General features: G+C 38.8%; 1 protein-coding gene across 1 annotated transcript in view; it reads left to right on the top strand.

Annotated features, from left to right (window-relative positions):
- Positions 1-27632, top strand: part of LOC126297968 (histone-lysine N-methyltransferase trithorax-like) — a 114035-nt gene that overhangs the window by 76250 nt on the left and 10153 nt on the right. Inside the window, exons 7-9 of the mRNA XM_049989284.1 lie at positions 134-3806; positions 3927-4710; positions 9413-9725. Of these exons, the coding sequence (XP_049845241.1) occupies positions 134-3806; positions 3927-4710; positions 9413-9725 (4770 nt within the window). The remainder of the gene's footprint in view (positions 1-133; positions 3807-3926; positions 4711-9412; positions 9726-27632) is intronic.

Below are 27632 nucleotides of genomic sequence, written 5' to 3'. Positions count from 1 at the left end.
ATGGAATTGTAAACCTGATGGCAACTACTCTTCAGCATACAAAAGACGGAAACTATCTCACACCGTTGGAAGGAGTGTGTGTGAAAATCCGTTTGTTGTTGTTGTTGATTCAGATGCATCACATACTTTGCAGGAATCGCGCTTGCCAGAATGTGTTCACGTAACACTTTCACGATCACTGCCGTCGGGTGTTTCATCTACTGCAACTGAGACACCTGCAGAACTCAAGTGCGGAGTCGATGAGGAGTCTCCGTCGGACAGCAGTAAGGGGAAAGTCACACTCAGAAAGGAAGAAGGGAAGGAAAACAAATTCCTACCTTGGAACGGCCACCCACAAACACGATTCCTCCAGTTAGATGGTACTGTCGATCCCTTAAGTAGCAGTGGCAGTGAAGGTGGTCAATCTCCTCGTTCTGATGATGAAAAGCTGTCAGACTGTGCTTACGAAGCAAGTTCCTCATCACTGAGAAGTTGCGGCCAATGTCAACGTTGCAGTTCAGATTTTAATTCTGGAAGTAATTTTGGAGCTGTTTGTAACTGTAGCTCTATCTCAAGCCAGGCGCACGGAAAGAGTTGGTGCAAGACATATGATACTGAAGAAGAGTCAGTGTGCTGCTCTCAGTGTCGCTGTACCTACAGGACAAAGAAAAGTTTTGAGCGCCATTTGTCAACATGCTGCAATGATTTTATGCTTTCGACAAGTGAAAGTGATTCAGAAAATACACGCTCTAGTGAGGAAGAATGCACCAAAAAGCAGCAGTTTGATACAACTGAATCTTGTTGTAATGTAGGTGAAAGTGTTCTGGGAGAGACTGATGCCACAGATTTGTCTGTGCGGAGTGAAAGTGTTGAGTGCTCTGCTGCACCACCTCAGAACTCACCTGTACAGTCACCAGCTCCACATTCTGCATTTCTTGGGACAGTACTTCCTCCCACACAGCAAAATGCGGTTCATTGTGTTTCTGCAGAGCAGACAATGATTGGTTGTACGCCATCTTTAGACATGTATGGGACACAGCCAGGAGGAATGCATTTAGCTGGACAGCCTATGTATATTTCAAATTACGAGACAGTAGTCAGTAATACAGTTATGTCTTCAAGCCAACTTGTCTCTGCTGCTCTACCCGGTGTGGTTGCTGCGAGTAGCAGTTTTTCGGCAACTACGACACAAGTGTTTCAGGCTAGCAAATTAGGATCTGTAATTGAATTAACATTAGAACCTGTTGTGGAAGTCCAGCCAAGTTACCTTATTATTAACCAACAAACTCCTATTTCAAATTCTCCTGTTAGAAATACAGAGTATGTAAACTGCCCACCTTCGACTGTCAGCATGCAAGTGCCTTCGTATGATCACTCTTTCTTGCCAGTTCAACAAGTGTGCACAGAAGATCAAGCTGTTCAGTACCCTGAATCATCTAGCACGTGTACATCAGTTACGTTAAAGACAGTTATGAGAAGTGAGAATCGCAGGCGAACAATCCCTGAAGTGACAAAGATTGTGACACCCAAATGTGCGAGCACCAGTGTTGATGTGGCCCCCGAAATGTCTAGTGTTGAGACTCCTAGGTGTGTGAACAGTGGTGGGCATATGTATTTTGAAATGTCAAAGGTCATGACACCCAGATGCGTGAGCAATAATGGTAGCCAGAATTCTGAATTTCCAAAGATCATGACGCCTAGACGTGTGAGCAGTAGTGTTGGCACAGATCATGAATTTCCAAAGATCATGACACCTAGACGTGTGAGCAGTAGTGCTAGCACAGATCATGAATTTCCAAAGGTCATGACGCCCAGACGTGTGAGCAGTAGTGTTAGCACAGATCATGAATTTCCAAAGATCATGGCACCTAGCTGTGTGGGCAGTAGTGTTAGCACAGATCATGAATTTCCAAAGATCATGGCACCTAGATGTGTGAGCACAGATCATGAATTTCCAAAGATCATGGCACCTAGATGTGTGGGCAGTAGTGTTAGCATAAATCCTGAATTTCCAAAGATCATAACACCTAAATGTGTGAGCACTGGTGTGAACACATCCTTTGATATGTCAAATGATAAAAAACCTGAATATCCAAAGATAATGACACCGAGATGTGCTAGCACAAAACCTGAATTTCCAAAGATCATGACACCAAGATGTGTTAGCACAAATTCTGAATTTCCGAAGATCATTACACCTAGACGTGTGACCAACTTCGGTAACGCCGTTTCTGAATTTCCGAACGATTCTGAATTTCCGAAGATCATTACACCTAGACGTGTGAGCAAGTTTGCTAACGCCGATTCTGACTTTCCGAAGATCATGACGCCCAGACATGTGAGCAACTTTGTTAACGATGATTCTGAATTTCCGAAGATAATGACACCCAGACGTGTGAGCAACTTTGGTAACGCTGAATCTAAATTTCCGATCGATTCTGAATTTCCGAAGATAATGACACCCAGGCGCGTAAGCACTGGTGTCAACACGCCCTATGATAAAACAAAGATCATGAATCCTAGACTTGGTGTCCACACACGTTTTGAAATGGCAAGGATTATAACACCTAGGTGTGTGACCAGTGGTGTTAACACGAGTCCTCCTGCGTCACCTGTCAGAAATGCTTGTGACAAATGTTCAGGCAAGTCACAGTCTGACCGTGAGGACTGCCTTATCCAAGCAGAGCAGCAGCTGTCTGAAAACAGTGGACATCAGATATTCTGCACATGTCTGCAATCTAATACCACTATCCTTACAAAGCGTGCAGAATCAGTGTCAACAAGAAAGAAAAACCAGATTTGCTGTTCATGCGTGTATTGCTATGCATTTGATGTTTGTTGTGCATGTAAGAAGCGCTGTGAGGCAGCAATAGTAGGACAAGTGCTGACGCATGTAGTAATGGAAGACGGGGCTCTCAGTTTGAATCAAAAATCTTCGGATATTCCAGCACATCTGACAAATAATCCTAGTGAATTGTGGGTAATCGATAGAGAACCTGACCACAGTCTAGAAGTTAGCACAGAATATAATGAACCAAAATGTATTGCTAATTTGCTGAATCAAGCAATTAGCTATAACCACAATCCTTCCTCTAAAGATCAACTTTGCAATAATGATATGTCCACATTCAATACATCAGCACCTACAGTCATCAGTAGACTCCCTGGACACAAAGTAACAGAATCTCCCTGCAGGAGGGAAACACTGTCACATGGAAAATACAAAAGATTGGCTACTAGACAAACCAGTCCAGTTAATGATAATTCAGTTGAAGAGCCAGATAAAGAAGGGAACGGCAGGTCAGTGTTACACATTACTGACGCAATCCCACCCTCGAAAACAGTTGTAAACAGACATAATAATATCAAAGTTAAAGCTAGTAATTTATCTGACAAATTGTCTTCATCAAAACCTATTTTGCAAAAGCAGGGAAAGTTCAGTACATCTCTAACAAATGATGAAAGCCGTATTTTGAAACTGCAGAATGTTAAGTATGTTGATGTCACAGAAAGTGATACCTTTGCAGAAGCTGTACTTGTGAACAGAGATAAGGAGGAGGAGGATGTAGAGTGTACCTCTGGAATCAGCTTGGACCGTTTTCCAAAAAGAACACCTTCATCAGAATGTAACACTTCTGTCAGCAGCCCACAATATGATGAACAGAATGTGGCACGGCTGTACACTCAGAAAAATTGTCCAGAAGAGAGGAAATCCTTTTTCACATGCAACACTGTTCCACAAGTAAATTCTGATGTGTCTGTATATAGCAGTGACACTGAAAAAGAAAGAGCAGCATCTTCATTGACAAAAGATGACTGTGATGGCAGTAGCTGTGGCGGCGGCGGCGGCGGTGGTGGTAGTGGCGGCGGTGGCGGCAGCAGTGGTGGTGGCGGTGGCAGAAGTGCTACCAATAACAGCGGCAACTGTATGGATGTCAGTGATGAAGATAATGCTGGTGATGCTTATAGCGGATTTGGACCTCCAAGTGACTGTAATATTTGTGGCAGTATTGAGAAAGACAGTAGGCCAGATATACGTGATTTGACTACTGAAAAGAATGTCGATGACACTGGTACTACCGGTTACAATGATGAAGAGGATGACGATACTGAATGTTGTAAAGATGACGACGAGGAGGAAGAGGAAGAAAATGGTGACAATGATTGTGACGAAGGTGACGAGGATGAGAATGAAGATGATAGCGGTGACGAGGATGATAATGGTGGTGATGACAGTAGGGACACGTCTCTAGTATACTGTAATGGAGAAAATTCTGAAGAAAAATCATCTTATATTATGTATGAAATCTGTTCTCAAGATGGTTTTTGTTGCACTTCAAAATCGTTTAGTGAGGCATGGCAGAAAGTGTTTGACGCTGTTCAGAATGCTCGAATTGTGAACAAAATGCCACCACTACCACTGAATCCATTTAGTTTGACGCAGAAAAGTTTACAGATTCTCGGCTTGAAGCATAATGCTGTTAGATATCTCGTTGAACAATTACCAGGAGTTGGTCGATGTGTAAAATACAAACCTCGTTACCACAAACAACGGACATTACGACCAGAGGATGACTTGGACACTTTGCCACCTCCTAATAAAAGTGGATGCATTAGAACTGAACCTTTTAAATCTCGAAGACCTTATGACATGTTCAGTTGGCTGGCCTCCAGCCACAGGAATCCTCCGAAATTTGTTCAACAAAATGACAGCAAGTTAATAAGTAACAGGTAGGTTTTGTGGTATATTGTAGTGTCATGCTTTTATGTAATTACTTAAGTAGTAATATGGTATTGAAAAAATCCATTCTTCCTAGGTGGAATAAAAACAACAGAAAGAGTAAAAATAACAACTCACTGTATAAAGTTCTGAGCAATAACGGAGGCACCAATAAGAAAAAAAGAAGGGGGGGTCATCCATTTGGACCAAGACACCCCCTCCCCTCCCTCTCTCTCTCTCTCTCTCTCTCTCTCTCTCTCTCTCTCTCTCTCTCTCTCTCTCTCTCTCACACACACACACACACACACACACACACACACACACACACTCACTCACTAGCATTGAAGGTGACATGCCCAAGAACTGAGCTGTATGTTCAGTCGTCTGTATGTGGCTTGGTTATCTGGTAAGAGGCTATCTTTACTCTTTCCAATGTTTAAATTCTATTTATTACAAATATGCTGTAATAGTAACTAAGTGTGACTTTATTAATCTATTCTATCTAACCAATTTATAATTTCATGATATCATCTGCTGTTAAATTGGGGGGGGGGGGAGGGGGTGTTGAGGGGGGGGGGGGGGGTTCATCACATACACTGTAAAACAACTACTTCTATTAAGCACTAATATAGAAATAATTTTGACAGTTATGATACAATAACCTCTCTATTATTGTAACATAGCATGAGCAAACAGTGCATCTGGTACAGAAAAGGAAAAAAAAATGAAAATTGAATTGAGACCTAACAAGTACCACTGGGATAAAAACACTGTGGGCTTTACAGATGTGTGTTGGTGTGTAAGAAAGCCTGTGCAGAGAAACTGTGAACACTCTCTTGTTATACTATGATCCGTTTCTTGTTTTCTCTATAAACTGCAGATATGGAAAATTTAGTTCATTTTGAAGCAATGCAGAATACTTATTTCCATTCATAAGGATGCAAATAGTCATCACATTCACAGCGGCTTAGATGTGATAAGTACATAAAAGAAACTGTGAAACTTGACTTTTCTCTTTGGGCCATTCCATGACAAGTGGTCAATTTTGGAAGTAGTTCACTCATGAACATCACTGATTTAGCTGAAATTTTTGTGTGAACATTCACACATGTTCCCAATGAACACACTTTTGCTAATATAATACTGGCAGAGATATAGTCATTTATTTGACCCCATAGCACTGCTTTCAACAGAGTATCCCTGACTGTTTGGCAGTTTTGATGCATAGTCTCCAGCAACTTGAAAGAAACAAAAACTTGGCCACCTTGTACAACTTTTTGCACTCTCTTAAGCAAAATAATAACACAAATTTTTGATCAGTTTTTGTGTGGATAATGTGAAGCAAAGTAAGTTGGGGGGAAAAAGGACACTTGTGGAGAAATATGAATTTTTGCTTTTTATATCTCTGGATGTAATTATGGAATAAGCTTGAAATTTGCACATAATAACTTAGAATATAAAATTTCATTCCCCTACTGCTTTCCAATAGATTACAAACTGAGGAAAACGTTGACATACATTGGAAAAAAAACTGCCAAGAATGGCTTTTTTTAGCCCATTCATCATTAGTTTTTACTCATTGTTGAGTGTCGTGACCTCATTTGCTCATTCATTATTATGTAGTTGAAACTTTAGACAGATGTGTCCTTTCACAGCAATCTTTGGCCTTTCTTAATATCATGTGAAGTGGCAGGCTGGTAATCTTCTTCGCTTGATCCAACCATCTGTTCGCTGCTCTCCCACGTGATCTCATGCTGTCAATTTTTCCCTGCACGTTGGTCTTCTCTAAATTATCCTCTTTCCTTCTGAAGATGTACCCAAGGAACTGAAGGTATCTTTGGCTGAGACGAGAAGATAACCTTCTTGTGATTTTAAATTCTTCTATTATTTTGTTCTTTTTTGTGTCCACAATACATGTAGCATTTTCCGTCAACACCACATCTCGAAGGCATCAATGCGGTTCTTATCACTACCTTTCACAGTCCAGATCTTCCATCTGTATAAGAATACAGGAAACACCAATGCTTCTACCAAGCACATCTTCATTGTCTTGGATATTGCCTGATTCTGCCATATCTTAGTGAGTTTGACCATTGCGGCTCTGCCAAGAATGATTTGTCTTCTTATCTTTTTATCACACTTTCCTTTGGAAACTGATCAGAATGCCTAGGTATACATAATCACTCACTATCTCCAGATTCCTTAAGCATCCCGTAAGTTGGTTTTGATCGATGCCTTGGTGATTTATAACCATTCTTCTTCTTCTTCTTCTTCTTCTTCTTCTTTTCTCCCATGTTTATCTCTAGGTCAAGGTTTAGACTAATATCTCTCACTCCTGATTACCAAGTTCTTCCTCACGTCCTGCTATGAGTGTAGTATCATCTGCAAAGCATAAATTTTTCTGCTGCCAATTGAAATCCCAACATCCCAGCCATCCAGCACTCTCCTGGTTACACTCGCTGCATAGATATTGTAGAGCTGAAGTGACAGTATGCAACCTTATCTGACGCTGTTGGTCACATCGAAAAATTTCGAGTATTCACCATCTACTTTTATGGTTGCAGTATGGCTACTATAAAGACCTCTTAGTAAGGATACCAGGTGTTTTGGAGCCCCAGACTTATTGAGCTAGAGCATATATGCTTGATAATATTGAAATCGGGTGACTTGTTGACAGGGGAGATGTGACAATTCGTCCTCATGTTTACAAAACCAGTCCTGGATGATGCAAGCTGTGTAAAAAGGGATGCTGCCAACTTGGGACACAGCAACACCATTGAGGAACAACCATTGTTCCATGGGATGGACATGCAATCCTTGGGAGTAATGTGGGCTTGTAGATTACCCACATGGGCCATGCAGTACCACAATATGGCTGCTCAAATCATCACCGAACCTCTGCCATGTTTCACTTTTGGGATATAAACTCAGTTAGAAGTTAGAAACAGTGTGAAGCAAGACTCATACAACCAAATGACTTTCTTCTTTTGCTTTACAGCTTCAGCACCACATTTTCCTGTTACATCCATTTGCGTCACTATGGAACTCCTTTCATTTTGTTTTGGTTCTGATACGGTTGATGAGTGTGACATTCAGTTCTGCAGCACTTTGCATGGGTTGTTCCCTTATTTTCCGTCACAATTCTCTTCAGTGGATGCCTGTCACAATCACTCAGCACACACTTCTGTCTGCATTTTGACTTAGCAGATGATGATTTTCCACTTTCATTATGTGTGGTATAAATCTTCTATATGGCGACTCTCGAAATGTGAGACATTTCAGGTACCTGGTTACAGAATCATCCACCATACTAGCACCAACAATTTTCCCATGTTTGAATTCACTTAGCTGTGAAATAATGCACTCACAACTACAAAGTACACTGTTCTGTAAATGACTGACCATTGCAATGCATTGAGAACATTGCACAAGTGCTGTTCATGGTCAAATATAACAGCAAAACCTGAAGGCTTGATTGGTAACTGCATTTGTGTTCAAGTGTGCATTTCTCTTTGTGTTTCCATATTTTTGTCCAACCATGGTATATTTCCGATAATTATGCACTATATAATACTTGTGTGAAGAAGCAAGTGTGTATGTAATCACATCTCTCTTCAGTCCGCCATAGAGCACTACATGCTCCTACTTGGAACTGTGATAGCTGCAATGAGTAGAGATGACACATCGGGATGTCAAAAGAGTGAAACAGATACAGAATCTTTGCCCTCAATGACCGTAGCTACTGAAATATGTTTTTAACCAGTCAGTATTTGTTTGAGCACAGCATCCAAAGGGTGCACTGACAAAGACTGAAAATCTCAAGTGTGTCCAACTTTGTCACAGCAGGGATGAGTAAAAGTTACAACAGTTAAAAAAAAAAAAATTCTTCTGAGATATGCAGATATGCATGGAGTGGTTTGATCCCTTCTTCAAACATGGGAATCATCTTTCTGAGACTGGTATTACTGTTTAATCTGGATATACTTATTCTTAGAGGTGGAATGCAAATGTTTTACTCTGTCTTCCTTCTTTTTCTTCTTCTTCTTTCAAAAAATATTTTATTACCCTTTGAATTATTATTATTGTGTTCTTTCTTATTAACTTCTGTTCTGATAGGGGCAACACTATGCTTTGCATTACATGGTTTTTATATTTTCATGTGCTCTTTGATTCATGGTAGAAAGTTAATTGGTATTTTAAGATGTCATAGAATATTCCTGCCAGACAGTATGTGTAAATGTAATGTGTAATAAAATAACTGAAATAGTGAATTATTATTTGAATGTTGCAGAAACATGTTGCGTTAAACTTTGAAATAAAGGATAGCAGTTAGAGTGCACTTATTGCTGGAAGAAGTGCCAAAAAGTAATAGACATTCCCAGAATGATAGATTGTGTGGTAACAGTGAGCTACTTTGCTTATTTGTATTTACACATTGCATTAAAATTGTAGGCAAAGTTAATTCACAGTTTAGATTTTGTATCTTGAAAATCATCCACTGTTCTGTACAACCTTTCTGCATTTTCTTCCTTTATGATGATTAGATTCTGTGTTAAAGGATTCAGTATGGGGTACTCTTGAGTTGAGTGTTGGATACAAAAACGAAGGGGATATGATTGTTTTCATTTAGCCCACACCAGGACTTTGTAATTTTAACATGATGTTATCATAATACAGTTTCATTTTTGAGTATTGAAATATCTTTAATTTCAGGCGTGCAACGAGCTCCAACCTGCCAATGGCTATGCGTTTCCGGAATTTGAAACGAGCAAATCCAAACAAAGCTGTTGGTGTTTACCAGTCGCATATTCATGGAAGAGGACTGTTTTGTCTGAGAGATATTGAATCTGGTGAGATGGTTATAGAGTATGCAGGTGAAGTCATTCGTTCAACTCTTACAGAGAAGAGGGAGAAATTGTATGAATCAAAAGGCATTGGTTGCTACATGTTTAGAATTGATGATCAGTTAGTGGTGGATGCTACTATGCGTGGCAATGCAGCAAGGTTCATCAATCATTCCTGTGATGTAAGTAAAGTTTTCTAGTTTCATTTATTATATCTTTGTAAACAATACATATTGATTATTATAAAACCTTTTTATTTCTATGTATCATTTAATACAGCTAACATTTTGATATTGTCGTACTTGTGGTCAAATAATGGTAAGAGATCTATTATTTCCAACAAATAAACTTACTTGCAACTATTCGCTGAAACAGGCATTGGATGTTAACGTCAAGAACTGATTTCTTAATTTTCTATTTTTAATTTTGTCTTCCCCTCCCCTCCACCCCTTCCTCCTCTTATGAGAGGTATAGGTAAAAATGAGGAGATGGTTGAATGTATTGATGGTATGTGTGTGACGAAAGGACTTAACATTTACATATTTACACCAGTGGGCAGCATGCATTGTATAAAGGGGATGGGGGTATGTGGTGTACCAGAATCATTTCTCCACCTGTTATTCAATTCATAGATAGTTTACGAGAATAACAGTTTTTGATACCCTTGTAATCAAAAGGATAGTTGCTACTCACCATATTGCGCTATATGCTGTAACACTATAATGGTGAGTAGCAACTATCCTTTTCATAATATTGTCATTACTGTATCCTGGATACTCCATTATTTAATTTTTGATGCCCCCTCTTTACAAGCCCAAATTTCCTTATTTTACTGTCTAGTTAATTAAGTAATACCCATCTTCCACAAGGTAATAGAATTAATTATTCATATTGTAATGTAGACTACTAAAGTTTCAAAAGTGAGACACATTCGTAGGGTCACCCAACAGAGTTTATTGAACATCTTTGTGATGCTCTTGGATTGACTAAGTAGTTTTTTGTCAAGAGAAACCAGTGGCTCTATCTAGACCTAGTTGTGGTGGCTATTGAATAATTCCTAAATGTGGTATTTAAAGCTCTGACAGAACGTAAATAATTGAGGAGTAAAGGAAACAACTCAACGAGTAGCGGAAGTGTTGAGTCCTCAACAGGCACACATTGCCATTGTGGATATTTTATGGATGTTGATCTATTCTCATTTGTACTTTTTTTTTAATGAAATTCAATCAGCTGTATGCATTTTAGTTCTTTACGAATCCCTATGTACGTCAAAGAGCAAGCTCCATCTTTAACATTTAGATTTTAATGGAGATCCATCATCGTGGTTAGGTGGATTTGTCGCACCTCTGTTTAATAGAAACTGAACAGGAGACAGGTACCATGAATGATTTTTCAGTTTTTATAAACCTACAAGAAAGCTTGACATGTATAAAGTATTAGAGCATACTGAAAAGTAAATACAGTGTTTTGGCCTCAGAAGTGGCTTAGAACCATGCTTCAACATACACTGCGATAAGGAAAATACAAAATCACAAATTTCATTCTCTTCTTGTGGTCGTAAATCAAATTGCTTCTGTCACACAAACATTTTCAAGCAATAAACATCTCTTCTTGTGGTCATAAATCAAATAGCTTATGTCACACGAACATTTTCAAGCATTAAACAGCTTTGTCATCCATTTTCAATAATGGTTAACCCCTGAAGAATTATAAGATACTCCTCGAGATGGTGCTTTGACAAATGAAATCACAGTTAATTCTAAAACTACACACGAATGGGTTTTCCAGTTCTCTTAATTCAAATATATTTACGTCTAAAATTTGAATTATAAGCACATAGACACACAGTGCATATGCACTTCACCCTCAGCTCTTCATGACTGCCTCTGCTAACTCAGAAGATCTTATCTCATTCAACTGTTTATTGATCAATAACTCACTATCTTTTTCAATAGCAATGATTGTTGAAGTATTAGCATAATCTTTTTCCTGTTTGCTTGTGAGCTTCTGACAATCCTCCAGGATACTCTTGTAGGTTCTTCCATTGTTGATGCAAAGTTTCCAATTTTGATATGAAGTTTTCCACCTTTTGTATCACAGTGTGTTGTTTTTCCCAATAAATCACTTCCTGCACTACTAGTGTGGCCTAAGATGCACAGTTAATTTACATATGCCCTAATTGCAGAGAAAAACAGTTGTTTGGCAGATGTCAGTTCACTTCCAGTTATTTGAAGTGAGGAATACACAAGTAGACATATAACATGCTGTAAACAAATTAAAAAGATATTGCACTTGCTAATGACTGTTACTCTTGCTCAAAAGTTTAAACTAAGGAGATGGACCGGGTTGGTTCGTAAAACGACTTGAGTCAATCTGCCCTGTCTCTACCTGTTTTGAAATCGCTGACCCCTCATGTCATCTGACCTATACCAGTGAAGGAAAATTAAGGAAATTGAAGTAAGCAATCTACCTACATTTAGGCAATTGATGAATTTATCATGAAGTTAATGGTATTCCCCCCCCCCCTTATTTTGAAGGCCCTGGCCCCTGGTGCCTGTCCCGTTTTCCTGATGACCCCCAATTTCATGAAGCTTGTTTTTACACGGAACCGAACTAAAAAAGAGGGTACCCAAAAATCGTCAAAGATTTAAAAAAGTGCCATATAACACACAACTAGCTTAGGTCTTTGATTCATAATCTAAATGTCTTTGGTCCTGGGTTCGATCCCTGCCACTGCCTAAATTTTGATAAATAATCAGCATTGGCGGCCAAAGATTTCCGGCATATGAAGTCAGCCTCATTCTGCCAACGGCCTTGTCAAAGAGGGCGGAGGAGCGGATAGAGGTTCAGGGCACTCTCTTGTCCTAGGGGTGGGAAATTGCCCCTAAAGGCGGAAGAATCAGCAATGATCAATGACATGAGGATGCAGAAGGCAATGGAAACCACTGCATTAAAGACATGTAACGTGTATCCACGGGACATGTGGCCTGTAGTTGAAGAAGTGTCATGATGATCTCTCCATTGGCAAAAGATTCCGGAATAGTCCCCCATTCGGATCTCTGGGAGAGGACTGCAAAGGGGGAGGTTACCATGAGAAAAAGATTGAATAATCAATGAAAGGGTAATGTTCTACGAGTCGGGGCGTGAAATGTCAGAAGCTTGAACGTGGTAGGGAAACTAGAAAATCTGAAAAGGGAAATGCAAAGGCTCAATCTAGATATAGTAGGGGTCAGTGAAGTGAAGTTTAAGGAAGACAAGGATTTCTGGTCAGATGATTATTAGGTAATAGCAACAGCAGCAGAAAATGGTATAACAGGTGTAGGATTCATTATGAATAGGAAGGTAGGGCAGAGAGTGTGTTACTGTGAACAGTTCAGTGACCGGGTTGTTCTAATCAGAATCGACAGCAGACCAACACCGACAACGATAGTTCAGGTATACATGCCGACATCGCAAGCTGAAGATGAACAGATAGAGAAAGTGTGTGAGGATATTGAAAGGGTAATGAAGTATGTAAAGGGGGACAAAAATCTAATAGTCATGGGTGACTGGAATGCAGTTGTAGGGGAAGAAGTAGAAGAAGAAGTTACAGGAGAATATGGGCTTGGGACAAGGAATGAAAGAGGAGAAAGACTAATTGAGTTCTGTAACAAGTTTCAGCTAGTAATAGCGAATACCCTGTTCAAGAATCACAAGAGGAGGAGGTATACTTGGAAAAGGCCGGGAGATATGGGAAGATTTCAATTAGATTACATCATGGTCAGACAGAGATTCCAAAATCAGATACTGGATTGTAAGGCGTACCCAGGAGCAGATACAGACTCAGATCACAATATAGTAGTGATGAAGAGTAGGCTGAAGTTCAAGACATTCTAAGGAATGACGAGATACGTTTGAAGTTCTCTAATTCTATAGATACAGCAATAAGGAATAGCGCAATAGGCAACACAGTTGAAGAGGAATGGACATCTCTAAAAAGGGCCATCACAGAAGTTGGGAAGGAAAACATAGGTACAAAAAGGTAGCTGCGAAGAAACCATGGGTAACAGAAGAAATACTTCAGTTGATTGATGAAAGGAGGAAGTACAAACATGTTCTGGGAAAATCAGGAATACAGAAATACAAGTCGCTGAGGAATGAAATAAATAGGAAGTGCAGGGAAGCTATGATGAAATGGCTGCAGGAAAAATGTGAAGACATCGAAAAAGATATGATTGTTGGAAGGACAGACTCAGCATACAGGAAAGTCAAAACAAAAGCAACGGTGGTAACATTAAGAGTGCAATGGGAATTCCACTGTTAAATGCAGAGGAGAGAGCAGATAGGTGGAAAGAATACATTGAAAGCCTCTTTGAGGGTGAAGATTTGTCTGATGTGATAGAAGAAGAAACAGAAGTCGATTTAGAAGAGATAGGGGATCCAGTATTAGAATAGGAATTTAAAAGAGCTTTAGAGGACTTACGGTCAGATAAGGCAGAAGGGATAGATAACATTCCATCAGAATTTCTAAAATCATTAGGGGAAGTGGCAACAAAACGACTATTCATGTTGGTGTGTGGAATATATGAGTCTGGTGACATACCATCTGACTTTCGGAAAAGCATCATCCACACAATTCCAAAGACGGCAAGAGCTGACAAGTGCGAGAATTATTGCACAATCAGCTTAACAGCTCATGCATCAAAGCTGCTTACAAGAATAATATACAGAAGAATGGAATAGTAAATTGAGAATGCGCTAGGTGACGATCAGTTTGGCTTTAGGAAAAGTAAAGGCACGAGAGAGGCAATTCTGACGTTACTGCTAATAATGGAAGCAAGGCTAAAGAAAAATCAAGACACGTTCCTAGGATTTGTCGACCTGGAAAAAGCGTTCAACAATATAAAATGGTGCAAGCCGTTCGAGATTCTGAAAAAAGTAGGGATAAGCTATAGGGAGAGATGGGTCATATACAATATGTACAACAACCAAGAGGGAATAATAAGAGTGGACGATCAAGAATGAAGTGCTCGTATTAAGAAGGGCATAAGACAAGGTTGTAGCCTTTTGCCCCTACTCTTCAATCTGTACATCGAGGAAGCAATGATGGAAATAAAAGAAAGGTTCAGGGGTGGAATTAAAATATAAGGTGAAAGGATATCAATGATACGATTCGCTGATGACATTGCTATCCTGAGTGAAAGTGAAGAAGAATTAAATGATCTGCTGAACGGAATGAACAGTCTAATGAGTACACAGTATGGTTTGAGAGTAAATCGGAGAAAGATGAATGTAATGAGAAGTAGTAGAAATGAGAACAGCGAGAAACTTAACATCAGGATTGATGGTCACGAAGTCAATGAAGTTAAGGAATTCTGCTACCTAGGCAGTAAAATAACCAATGATGGACGGAGCAAGGAGGACATCAAAAGCAGACTCGCTATGGCAAAAAAGGCATTTCTGGCCAAGAGAAGTCTACTAATATCAAATACCGGCCTTAATTTGAGGAAGAAATTGCTGAGGATGTACGTCTGGAGTACAGCATTGTATGGTAGTGAAATATGGACTGTGGGAAAACCGGAACAGAAGAGAATCGAAGCATTTGAGATGTGGTGCTATAGACGAATGTTGATAATTAGGTGGACTGATAAGGTAAGGAATGAGGAGGTTCTACGCAGAATCGGAGAGGAAAGGAATATGTGGAAAACACTGATAAGGAGAAGGGACAGGATGATAGGACATCTGCTAAGACATGAGGGAATGACTTCCATGGTATTAGAGGGAGCTGTAGAGGGCAAAAACTGTAGATGAAGACAGAGATTGGAATACGTCAAGCAAATAATTGAGGACGTAGGTTGCAAGTGCTACTCTGAGATGAAGGGGTTAGCACAGTAGACTGATGACAAAAAAAAAAAAAAAAATTATTGAGAGCATGTAATGTTCCTTCAAAATCCTTTGCCTGCATATTGGTGATAACTGTATCTGACAGATCCCAAGAACTGCAATATTTCAGCCTTTTCTTAATGTGATTGTGTAGTTGATACCTACATTGTGGTATATGTCTGTAACAGTGTTGACATGTTGATCCTACCTGCTATTAACTGCATATGATATTAATGATTTATCATTAGATTTGGCTGAAAACAATAACAGAATGATAAAGGAGCCAAATTACAATGTTTGAGAATGAGAATGAGCATTACTGGTATCTGCAAAATGGAGGTCTTCCCAAAGAATTTCAAATACAAGAAAGAAAACAAAATAATAATTTAATATTAAATGCATACTAATATAATAATGACCTACCAGAGCTGCATGTTACATTTTATCTACTGCTACCAGTTTCAAGTGATGGCTCACTCTCAGGCAACAGGTAGATACATAAAGCTATTGTCAGCACACATATATAAACTGGGTGATCAAAAAGTCAGTGTAAATTTGGAAACTTAATAAACCACAGAATAATGTAGATAGAGAGGTAAAAATTGATACACATGCTTGGAATGACATGGGGTTTTATTAGAACAAAAAAAGTTCACAAAATGTTCAACAGATGGCGCTGGACAGCAAAACGTCAGTGACTGCACATGACAATCATGTACGAGGGTCAGTCAAAAAGTAATGCCTCCTATTTTTTTTTCTACGTTTAATTGTCAGGAAATTTAAATGCAATTACATAGGTTGAAAACCACAACATTGAGGATCATTTTGTCATTTTTCAATGTAATCTCCGCCCATCTCTACAGTTTTGGTCCATCTTTGAACAAGGGCATGTATCCCAGCACGGTAAAAATCACAGCTCTGCTTCCTAAGCCATTGACACACGGATGTTTTGACGGCCTCCTCATCTTCAAAATGAATCCCACGATGAGCTTCTTTTAGTGGCCCGAACAGATGGAAGTCTGATGGTGCCAGGTCAGGGCTGTATGGGGGATGAGGCAAAACTTCCCATCCAATTTTGACAATCTCGTCAAAGGTGTGACGACTGGTGTGTGGTCTTGCATTGTCATGCAAAAGAAGAACATCTGCCATTGATTTTGTTGGGCGAACTCGCTGAAGACGTGCTTTAAGTTTTTTGAGGGTTGTGACGTATTGAACAGAATTTATTGTGCATCCCTGCTCCAAAAAATCAACCAGAATCACACCCTCTGTATCCCAGAAAACTGTTGCCATAACTTTCCCTGCCGATCGCACAGTTTTGAATTTTTGCTTCCTCGGCGAGCTTGTGTGACACCACTCCATTGACTGCCTCTTTGATTCGGGTTCAAAAAAATGCACCCATGTTTCGTCCCCGGTTACAATTTTTTTCAGAAACTCATCTCCCTCCAAACGGAAGCGCTGCAAGTGTTTGGAGGCTATTGTTTTCCTTGCCTCTTTATTCTGATCGGTTAACATTCTTGGAACCCACCGTGCACAAACTTTTGAGTACCCCAATTGTTTAATAATCGTGATCACACTGCCTTTACTAAGAGAAATAATGCGACACACTTCATCTGCAGTCACCCGACGGTCACCACGAATGACGTCATCAACTTGCTGAATGTCGTGTGGAGTCACTGCACTCACCGGCCTGCCGCTCCGCTTTTCGTCAGTCAACGGTGTTTGCCCTTCAGCTTCCTTACAACGACAAACCCATCGTCTAACAGTGCTGACATCCACTGTCACAACACCATACACCTTCTTCAGTCTTTCATGAATGCGTATGGGCGTTTCACCTTCTACATTCAAGAATTCAATCACACAACGCTGTCTCAAACGAACATCGATGTCGGCCATCTTACAAACTTCTGCTGTGCTGCCACCTGTTGACACAGAAAGTTACTACTGCAGTGGATTGCAGAAGAAGGTTTGAGGAATGGCGCCAAATTCAAATTTTTCACTTAACTTAATTTTTTTAAGTAGAAAAAAAATGGGAGGCATTACTTTTTGACCGACCCTCGTATAAAAGGAGCTGTAATGAGAGAGAGAATCAGATGCACCAGTAGTCTCAGCATGTTGACGTTACCTGAAAAGACACTTTTAGTGAAGCTGTATTATCAGAATGGGGAATGTGCTAGTTCAGCGTTATGATCCTATCGCCATAGGAAGGGGATTCGAATGGGTACAGGTCTGTTGACAAATGCAGCTGTGGCGAGAATGATTTCGTAGTTCGAAGTCACGGGTTGTCTAGATGATAGACCCCACAGCGGCACAAGGCGTAATGCTGCTGAGACAGTTCAGGAAGAAATGGAGACTGTAGCGGGTTCATCTATGCACAGGGAAGTCAGCACTCGTGCAGTCGCACATCACACCGGCATTCCATACACTACTGTTTGGTTGACACTTAGGCGTACCCTCTGATGCTATCCGTACAAAATCCATCGGCATCACTTGATCTATATGACACTTACCATACTCAAACAGAATTTTAAAGATTCCCAAATTTGTGTTTGTAGATTGTGCGCTACATTTCTCAGAAGATTGATTGTTTTGGGCAGTGTGGAGGGATAACTTTCACAACACAGTTCTTCATGATTATGATTATTTTTTAAGAACTAGTTTTCACTAATAAAAGAAGAGCTATCAACTAGAGAACACCAGTAGCCTCTTCACCTTCCCTCTGTCTTTCTAGAGTTGTGGCATTACATATATCCGTTATTGCTTAATAATACAGACAGTATATTGGGAAATAAAGTCATGTGTGGATGAGATTATTTTTATGCAAGATGGTGCACCTCCACACATTGCAAATCCAGTAAAGCAGATGCTGAAGTGCCGTTTCGGAAATGCTAGAATTATTAGCCACCATTGCCATACAGCCTGGCCATCTCAATCACCTGATGTTAATCCTTGTGGCTTCTGGCTGTGGGGCTGCATGAAAGACGTTTTGTTCAGTGTTCCGATAGCAAAGTTTAGCTGCATTCAAGGCACACATTTGTCTACATCTACATCCATACTGTGCAAGCCACCTGACAGTGTGTGGTGGAGGGTACCCTGAGTACCTCTATCAGTTCTCCCTTCTATTCCACTCTCGTATTGTTCGTGGAAAGAAGGATTGTCGGTATGCCTCTGTGTGGCTCTAATCTCTCTGATTTTATCCTCATTGTCTCTTCATGAGATATATGTAGGAGGGAGCAATATACTGCTTGACTCCTCGGCAAAGGTATGTTCTCAAAACTCCAAGAAAAGCCCATACCGAGCTACTGAGCATCTCTCGTGCACATTCTTCCACTGGAGTTTATCTATCATATCCGTAAGGCTTTTGCGATTACTAAATGATCCAGTAATGTAGCGCGCTGCTCTCTGTTGGATCTTCTCTATCTCTTCTATCAACCCTATCTGGTACGGATCCCACACTGCTGAGCAGTATTCAAGCAGTGGGCAAACAAGCATTCTGTAACCTACTTCCTTTTTTTTCTGATGGCATTTCCTTAGGACTGTTCCAATGAATCTCAGTCTGGCTTCTGCTTTACCGAAGGTCAACTTTATATGATAATTCCATTTTAAATCACTCCTATTGCCTACTCCCAGATAATTTATGGAATTAACTCCTTCCAGTTGCTGACCAGCTAGTTTGTAGCTAAATGATAAGGGATCTATCTTTCTATGTATTCGCAGCACATTACACTTGTCTACATTGAGATTCAATTGCCATTCTCTGCACCATGCGTCAATTCACTGCAGATCCTCCTGCATTTCAGTACAATTTCCAATTGTTACAACCTCTCGATACACCACAGCATCATCTGCAAAAAGCCTCAGTGGACTTCTGATGTCATCCACAAGGTCATTTATGTATATTATGAATAGCAACGGTCCTATGACACTCCCCTGCAGCACACCTGAAATCATTCACACTTAAGAAGACTTCTCTCCATTGAGAATGGCACGCTGCGTTCTGTTATCTAGGAACTCTTCAATCCAATCACACAATTGGTTTGATAGTTCATATGCTCTTACTTTGTTCATTAAACAACTGTGGGGAACTGTATCGAACGCCTTGCGGAAGTCAAGAAACACGGCATCTACCTGGGAACCCATGTCTATGGCCCTCTGAGTCTCGTGGATGAATAGCGTGACCTGGGTTTCCCACGACCGTCTTTTTCAAAACTCATGCTGATTCCTACAGAGTAGATTTCTAGTCTGCAGAAAAGTCATGACGCTCCACATAATATGTGTTCCAAAATTCTACAACTGATCGAAGTTAGAGATATAGGTCTATAGTTCAGCACATCTGTTCGATGTCCCTTCTTGAAAATGGGGATGACCTGTGCCCTTTTCCAATCCTTTGGAATGCTACGCTCTTCTAGAGATCTACAGTACACCTCTGCGAGAATGGGGGCAAGTTCCTTCATGTCCTCTGTGTAAAATCGCACTGGTATCCCATGAGGTCCAGCGGCCTTTCTTCTTTTGAGCAATTTTAATTGTTTCTCTATCCCTCTGTCATCTATTTCGATATCTACCATTTTGTCATCTGTGTGACAATCTAGGGAAGGAACTAAAGTGCAATCTTCCTCTGTGAAACAGCTTTGGAAAAAGACATTTAGTATTTCAGCCTTTAGTCTGTCATCCTCTGTTTCAGTACCATTTTGGTCACAGAGTGTCTGGATATTTTGTTTTGCTCCACCTACCGCTTTGACATAAGGCCAAAATTTCTTAGGATTTTCTGCCAAGTCAGTTCATAGAACTTTACTTTCGAATTCATTGAACATCTCTCGCATAGTCCCTCTGACACTACATTTCGCTTCCCGTAATTTTTGTTTGTCTGCAAGGCTTTGGCTATGTTTATGTTTGCTGTGAAGTTCCCTTTGCTTCCGCAGCAGTTTTCTAACTCGGTTGTTGTAACACGGTGGCTCTTTTCCATCTCTTATGATCTTGATTGGCACATACTCATCTAATGCATATTGTACTATGGTTTTGAACTTAGTCCACTGATCCTCAACGCTATCTGTACTTGAGACAAAACTTCTGTGTTGAGCCATCAGGTACTCTGTAATCTGCTTTTTGTCACTTTTGCTAAACAGAAAAATCTTCCTACCTTTTTTAATATTTCTATTTACGGCTTAAATCATCGATGCAGTAACCGCTTTATCATCACTGACTCCCTGTTCTGCATTAACTGTTTCAAATAGTTCGGATCTGTTTGTCACCAGAAGGTCTAATATGTTATCACTTCGAGTCATTTCTCTGTTTAGCTGCTCAAGGTAGTTTTCAGATAAGGCACTTTAAAAAATTTCGCTGGATTCTTTGTCCCTGCCACCCGTTATGAACTTTATGTTTCCCAGTCTATATCCAGCAAATTAAAATCTCCACCCAGAACTATAACATGGTGGGGAAATCTACATGAAATATTTTGCAAATTATCCTTCAGGTGCTCAGCCTCTATAGCTGCTGAGCTAGGGGGCCTATAGAGACATCCAATTACCATGTCTGGGCCTGCTTTAACCGTGACCTTCACCCAAATTATTTCACACTTCGTATCTTCGTCGATTTCCTTCAATACTATTGCACTTCTAATTGCTATAAACATGCCTCCCCCTTCACTGTCCAGCCTGTCTCTGCAGTATACATTCAAATCTGAGTATTGGATTTCATTACATTGCTAACACATTGTGAACCTCACTTCGGAAACACTTTGATTAGTTGTGGAACATGCTGTTTCTTGATTTCAGCTTGTTGCAGAAAATGGTGGACAACGTAGTGAACATGTTTTGTGCCAGTCATACATAAATTAATGACCCAATCTGATTTTGACTGATGCTTTTTATGCCGGTTTTGGCCTCAGGACAGTTAAAAAGCCAATGAGATTGATGATTTTTATGCAATTTTTGGTCTCAGGATGATTAAAAACCTATTTTTCCCATACAATGTGATATGACCTTGCCGTGGTATATGGGCTTATGTAACTAACACTATCACACCTGTACACCCATGTACACTGAGTAGTGCAGTTTGTTTAATGCCGAACGTACAACTTAGGCGTTGTTGTATGATTCATTTGTCATTTGTAGTCAACCACTATTAAATTATGATGCTTACAGTGCCATATATGCTGCATTTTGTAACTATTTATTTTTCTTCTGCAGTACGCTTTCCCCCTTCTCCGATAATATTCTGTTGCAATTTGATGCCATTCTGATCAGTGGTGTTATTTGTACAGCGGTTTGAAAGTTTAACTTTAATTGTAATCACCCTGTACGTGTTCATGGGTAGCTGCCTTACAGGAACCCAGGCAAATATTTTTAGATTAATTGGAAAGTAAATTTTTCTGCGAATAAATCCAGTGGGCAGACGATGTCTTCTTATTGTCATGATGTTGATGATACACTCATTCTATTTCTTGGAAATAATGACAAAATTTAACTAATTTCACCAACAAATTAATAAAATGTGTAACAGCATCAAATTTACCATTGGATATGAAACAGGCAAGAACAAAAACTTCTTAGACATAAAAACAGCTAACGATAATGGTGACCATAAAATTGCCACATGTTGTAAACCAACAACAAATGACTATAATTCATCATGTGACCCACCAGCACATAAAACAGCACAGCGGCTATGATTCTAATATACTCCATGTACAGAAAGAAAATTAGGGCCAAATGTGCAACATAAATGAAAAAATTACTGTAGCAAAAGTAGAAAGAAAAAAGAAAGAAAAAATTGTGATGCCTCCATGTATGGGAAATATTTCTCAAAAAATAAGTGAAACCTTCTGTACTACTTATGTTAAAATTAGCATCTGCACAGAGAATAAACAAGGGATGAAGATAATGGACAAAATTCAAAAACATGACCAATCAAAAGTATGCAAAGACCACTCAAAAGTATGTAAAATTAAGTGCAGTGACTGTGATGTATTCCAAATGGGATAAACAGGATGAAAATTTACAACATACAAAGGACATACCAAAATCATAAACAACATCTCCACTTTTAGTATACATCTACGAGAAAAACTACACTCTGCACAAAAAAACAGAGTTCAGAAATAATAAATATATTAAGAACTTAAACAAAATTGTTATTGGTGACAAATAATTCAGAACAAAAGACAATCCTGTATTTTAGATACAATATAAATTGATTTTTATTAAAGGTGTAAATTTAATAGCAAACTATATTTCTGACACACGAATGGTTAATGTAACAACTATGCACAAGTATCACAAAATAAAAGACCATATTTGAAAAATAATATATAAGATCTTATTACCTAAGTAAGAACTTATAATACAACCATATGTACATAGATGTATGAGCTAACAATAGCTTGAGTGTATCTAGGTACTCTTTGAGAGTGAGCCAGTACTCAAAACCAGTAAAAAAAACTGAGCTCTGGTGCTCCTTTATGATATATATATGTATACTACATTTCATACAGTTTTTTGAGGGTGTAGAGCAGAAAAAAACAAAAAAAAATTTAAATAAATTTTCTTGGCATAGCACTGACAAACAAAAATGGTAAGACAGTGTTTCAGTTTGTGCAGGAAACATACAGACACAATATTATGCTTCACATTGACACCTGCTGCTTTAAAAAAGTCTGTTCTGGACTTTTCCATGTGTTAAAGACTTTATGAATGCGCAACCATGTTACTGCTGCATATTTTATCAGATAATCCTCCAGTCGTTTCTTATCTCTCTGAATCCAGAAAAGAACTTCCTCAGTCCATCTATCACGCATTCATTTAACTACATGTCTTTCCAGCCATTTCATTCTTATAACAGCCCAAATTACGTCTTCTGCTCCAGTCTCCTCTGAGTGAGATGGTGCAAGATTTAGACACTGGACCCGTATTTGGGGGAAATCTTCATACAGCCGGGGTGGCCACCCTTTTTGGCAGGTGTGCCAAATTTTTGAAAGCGAATTTCCTCGCAGGCTGCATTACCAGTTTTTGTTGTATGAACCAAAACAACTAAGAAATATTAATTTACTTTTTAAAGAAAATAAAACAAATCTGAGGAAAGAACATTTATTATAAAATTTAATGAAATACATTGTTAGAGGGATGTCTGGCTTTGACTGACTGAACTGAGCAAGCCAGTGTTGATGTCAACTGAAGTTGTTGCTACATGCAAGCAATTTTTCAGATGAACATCAGTAATTCGTGTTCTCATTTGTGTTTTGGTGTAATTCATCCAACTATAAAGCTGTTCACACTCATAAGTGTTTCCAAATAATCAAATTATTTTTAAAGCATGTTGTAAAATGCTGGCTATTTCTAATTGTCCAAATATGTTTTATAGAACTCTTCCAAAGCACCATGATAAAATTTCTCTTTTAACTGTGCGTCACATCACATCACATTTCACAGCATTCCATTTGCAAAAGCCTCTGTGAACTCATTTCTATGGAGAATGGCATAGAAAGTATAGAAAAATAGCAGACGATGTTTCATAAAATTTTGAAATCGGTGTTTGAATTCATGTTTTAAATCAGATATCAAAGAAGCATATTTAACCACTGCCGGCTGTGTGACATATGATTGCTTTGACAGTGTAGGAAAATGGGTGAAGTTCTTTGTTTGTAATTATTGTTCCCAAAACCCAAGTTTCATTTTGAATGTGAAAATAAAATAATCCAGGACATTGTTCATTTGATCTTTCCTTGGAGTTGAGCATTAACATCATTTAGGTGGCTAGTTATATCGACCAAGAACGCAAAGTCGGAAAGCCATTCTTTATCTTCGAACTCTAGGAGTCTCATTGACTTGCTTTCAAAGAGGATTGTATATCTTGCTTCAAATCAAACACTCATTTCTACTTTGTTGCACTTGTTAGCGATCTTACTTCTGTATAATATGAAATGTTATCATGCTCTGCATCTGAGCACCATGTATTTTTAGCCCCAGTAGGTTCTTAAGTTTTAACGAAAAGTTACCTAATGTCGATATAACTGCTTCCAACAATTCTCTTTGCTTCATCGTATCCTCAAGTGGATACAATTCTGCTAATTCTTCTGTTGTATTAAAATAGGCATCAACACCTCTGGCATAAATCGCCACTTGGGCAGTATCTGCCATATCTGTGCATTCATCACAAGCTAGAGAATAAGGTATAAACTCAGATGCAAGATTTTTAAAATTATTTCAGTTTTGTCTTCCAGTGTTGTCCACACTTCTAGCATCTAGTAACAGTTTGACGAGGCAGGCGTATTTTTTATAAATACTTTTTCTTTCCTGGAGACACAATTTCAGCGAGTATTTTGCCTTCTGAATATGGCTTTGATTTCTTTACCAGTATTAAGAGCTATTGCATAACTCACTTTCACATAGCAAGTTGACTCTGAATTCGCCCTTGTAAGTATCTGCTGTTGAGTAGAAAGATTCTTGTTTAAGTCATTTACCTGGTCTTGTCGCAATTGTCTTACGAAATGTAACTGCATGTTTAGTCTCATAATGCCATTGGTTATTATATTCTTTTGGAACTGAGACACATTCATTGCATGTCAGACGTATGGGTTTTGTTTTATATTCCTCAAAAAAAATAGTTTGCAGTACACTTGTCTTGAAAAGTTCTCAACTCCTCTGCAGTTTTCCTTTTCTTAGGTCCTATTTCTTTATTAGTTGACATCATATGACGTTTACTTCTTGAACTGAAACAGACATTTTTTTACCATAAGTCTGAAACTGACAAAGAGACAATACAGGGATCAGAGTTTGCTAATTTTTGTATGTGTATGGAACCTGACGTTCAGAATCCAATATCAGTTACCTACAGTGGTTCGATGAAACTCTCTGTAATTCCCTAATTCCCTACAAAATCTTCTTTGAAGTTCCCTGAAGTTGTTTGTCACTATAAAGCAAGTGGACAGTTTTGATGGGCTTTGTGGCTCTGTGGTAGTTTGCCCAACTGCCACATGGGTGGCCTTCGATTCCCAGTTGTGTTAAATACTTAAAGATAGATTTGTGTTCCACAGGCATTTATATGAAGTGTAGTGTACATGACAATGGAAAAATAAAATTAATTTGAAACGTTTTTCTTTTTTTTTAAACAAATTTATTTATAAAGGATTGGTGATTGTGGATTTATATCTACAATGAAAACTGGATTTTGTGTTTGATTTGTAATTATAAATAAAAAGACATGTATTTTTCATAAAAATGAGAATAAAATATGTGCTAATTAACATTTATATATATATGATGTAGTTATTCGAACTAAACTAAAGTAGTAATTACTGCAACTAGGCTCAAACCAGCAATGCACAATTACCTCACGAGCACTACTCTTTTTCATTTTTTCCCAATCTTTATGTATTTCACGCTTCACAGAAGTGGTTGTAGAGCATGCAACTATGTTTTAAAATATAAATCAACTATGTACATATGCTAATCCTGGCCCTCCACATGGAAGGCTGTCATTGTACCACAGAGCCACACTGCTTGTCGAGTTATCGGTCTTTCATTTGGGTATCATCCGCACTTGGGAGACTTCATAGTCTTCTCTCTTGAGGAGGTTTTTGAGAGTAATATTCATCTGCTTTAGGAGGCAATTGATATTTTAGTTCTGAACATCATGTATTGTAAATATAAAAAGTTACATATGTTTCACTAAACTTAGCAGTCTTACTTTCAAATTTTGACCCCCATTTAGATTTCTTTTTTATGATTGTTTCTTAAAACTATTACACATTTCAAGTCGATAACATTATTATTAGTTGCTGTAAGCTAGAGAGAAAGGCAAGTTGCTGAAGTTGCGCTGGATGGTCCCTTTTCTACCTTTGTAAGGCGGAATCCTCAAAAGTCATCAATAAAAATGGATTTTACAATTATTTATTTTATACTACTAAAATAAAAAGAAGGTACTGAGGCAGAAACCATTGCAAATGTCGATTGGTGTACCTGCTCACCATAATTGAAAGCATAAAATAAATGCTAGCATACTAAAATTAAAGGCAAGCATCGCAAATTATCTATAAAAATATGAAAGCTGGCTTTATTTACATGAAGTGATGGCGGTAGGTCTATAGCGATCAAATATGCACCAAGTATACACATGAAGGGCTATCTTTGTGGCCAGTAGTATTGCGAGTTAGCAGTAAAATTAAATATGGAATGTATTGACTATTTCTGGCACTTGTTTCACCTGCACTGTGCAAGAAATGTATCCAGTTGTGCAGTCCATACTAATCTGTACTTTTTTGGAGGTTTCATGTGAATTAGAAGTAAATTTTTTTTTAACAGGAAACAGCTCCACGGACCAAAAATTTGGGCCACATTTGGCCTGCGGGCTGCTGGTTTTCTACCCCTGCTCATGTGGCATCCCCAAATCACTTGAATCATTTGAATCTCAGCACATTTCCTTTGAAAGGGCATGATCAGTTTCGTTGCCTGTCTTTCCACAATCCAACTGTGTGGTTTTATCGTTCCTTCATTAGATTTTCACACCTCAATTGGCATTACATGCACAAAGTCATTATTCTCTTCATTAACTATCTGTTTTCTTACCTGTTTCATACACTATGAAAACACATAAGAAAAGGTGAGATGCTTCTATAATTTTCTTTCTGTTTTTTGTGTGTGGTCTGCCATATTTCCTGATGAATTGTGGTGTCTACCCAGCATGAATAGCTCTTCTCATTTCTTCATGCTGTTATACTTTTCTGTTGTTTCTCATACTGGGTTTTCATTATTTTCCTCACATCCTCTAAAAGATATGCTAATGTAGTTTTGTCACATACTGTTAGTAACAAAACATACATTTGGCTAAAATTGCCAGAGTTACTTGATGCTACAAGTGAGCATAAATGTACATACTACGAGAGCGTGCTGAAAATTAATGCCTCAAAATTTTTAATGTGTGAACCCTTGAAGTTTTTAAATAAAACAAATGTCATTAACATTCTACATCTTTATTCTTCATGCTATGTATTTATTGTTCAGCATAGTCACCCTGCTGATGAACACATTTTTCCCAATGAGACACCAAGTTTCTTAATATCATCACTGTAGAATGTTTCACTTTAATTACAGAGCTACAACCTCACCTTTGCTTGCACCACTTTATCACCATCAAGTGAGGCCCTAAAGATGTCCTTTAAGTTTTGGAAACAGATTACAATTGGATGGGGGCCAAGTCTGGACTGTGTGGAGGATTATGATGATGACAGTGAACCCAAG

Source organism: Schistocerca gregaria, chromosome X (assembly GCF_023897955.1).
Source record: "Schistocerca gregaria isolate iqSchGreg1 chromosome X, iqSchGreg1.2, whole genome shotgun sequence".
Taxonomy (NCBI): Eukaryota; Metazoa; Arthropoda; class Insecta; order Orthoptera; family Acrididae; genus Schistocerca; species Schistocerca gregaria.
This window is presented reverse-complemented; position numbering and strand designations above follow the sequence as displayed.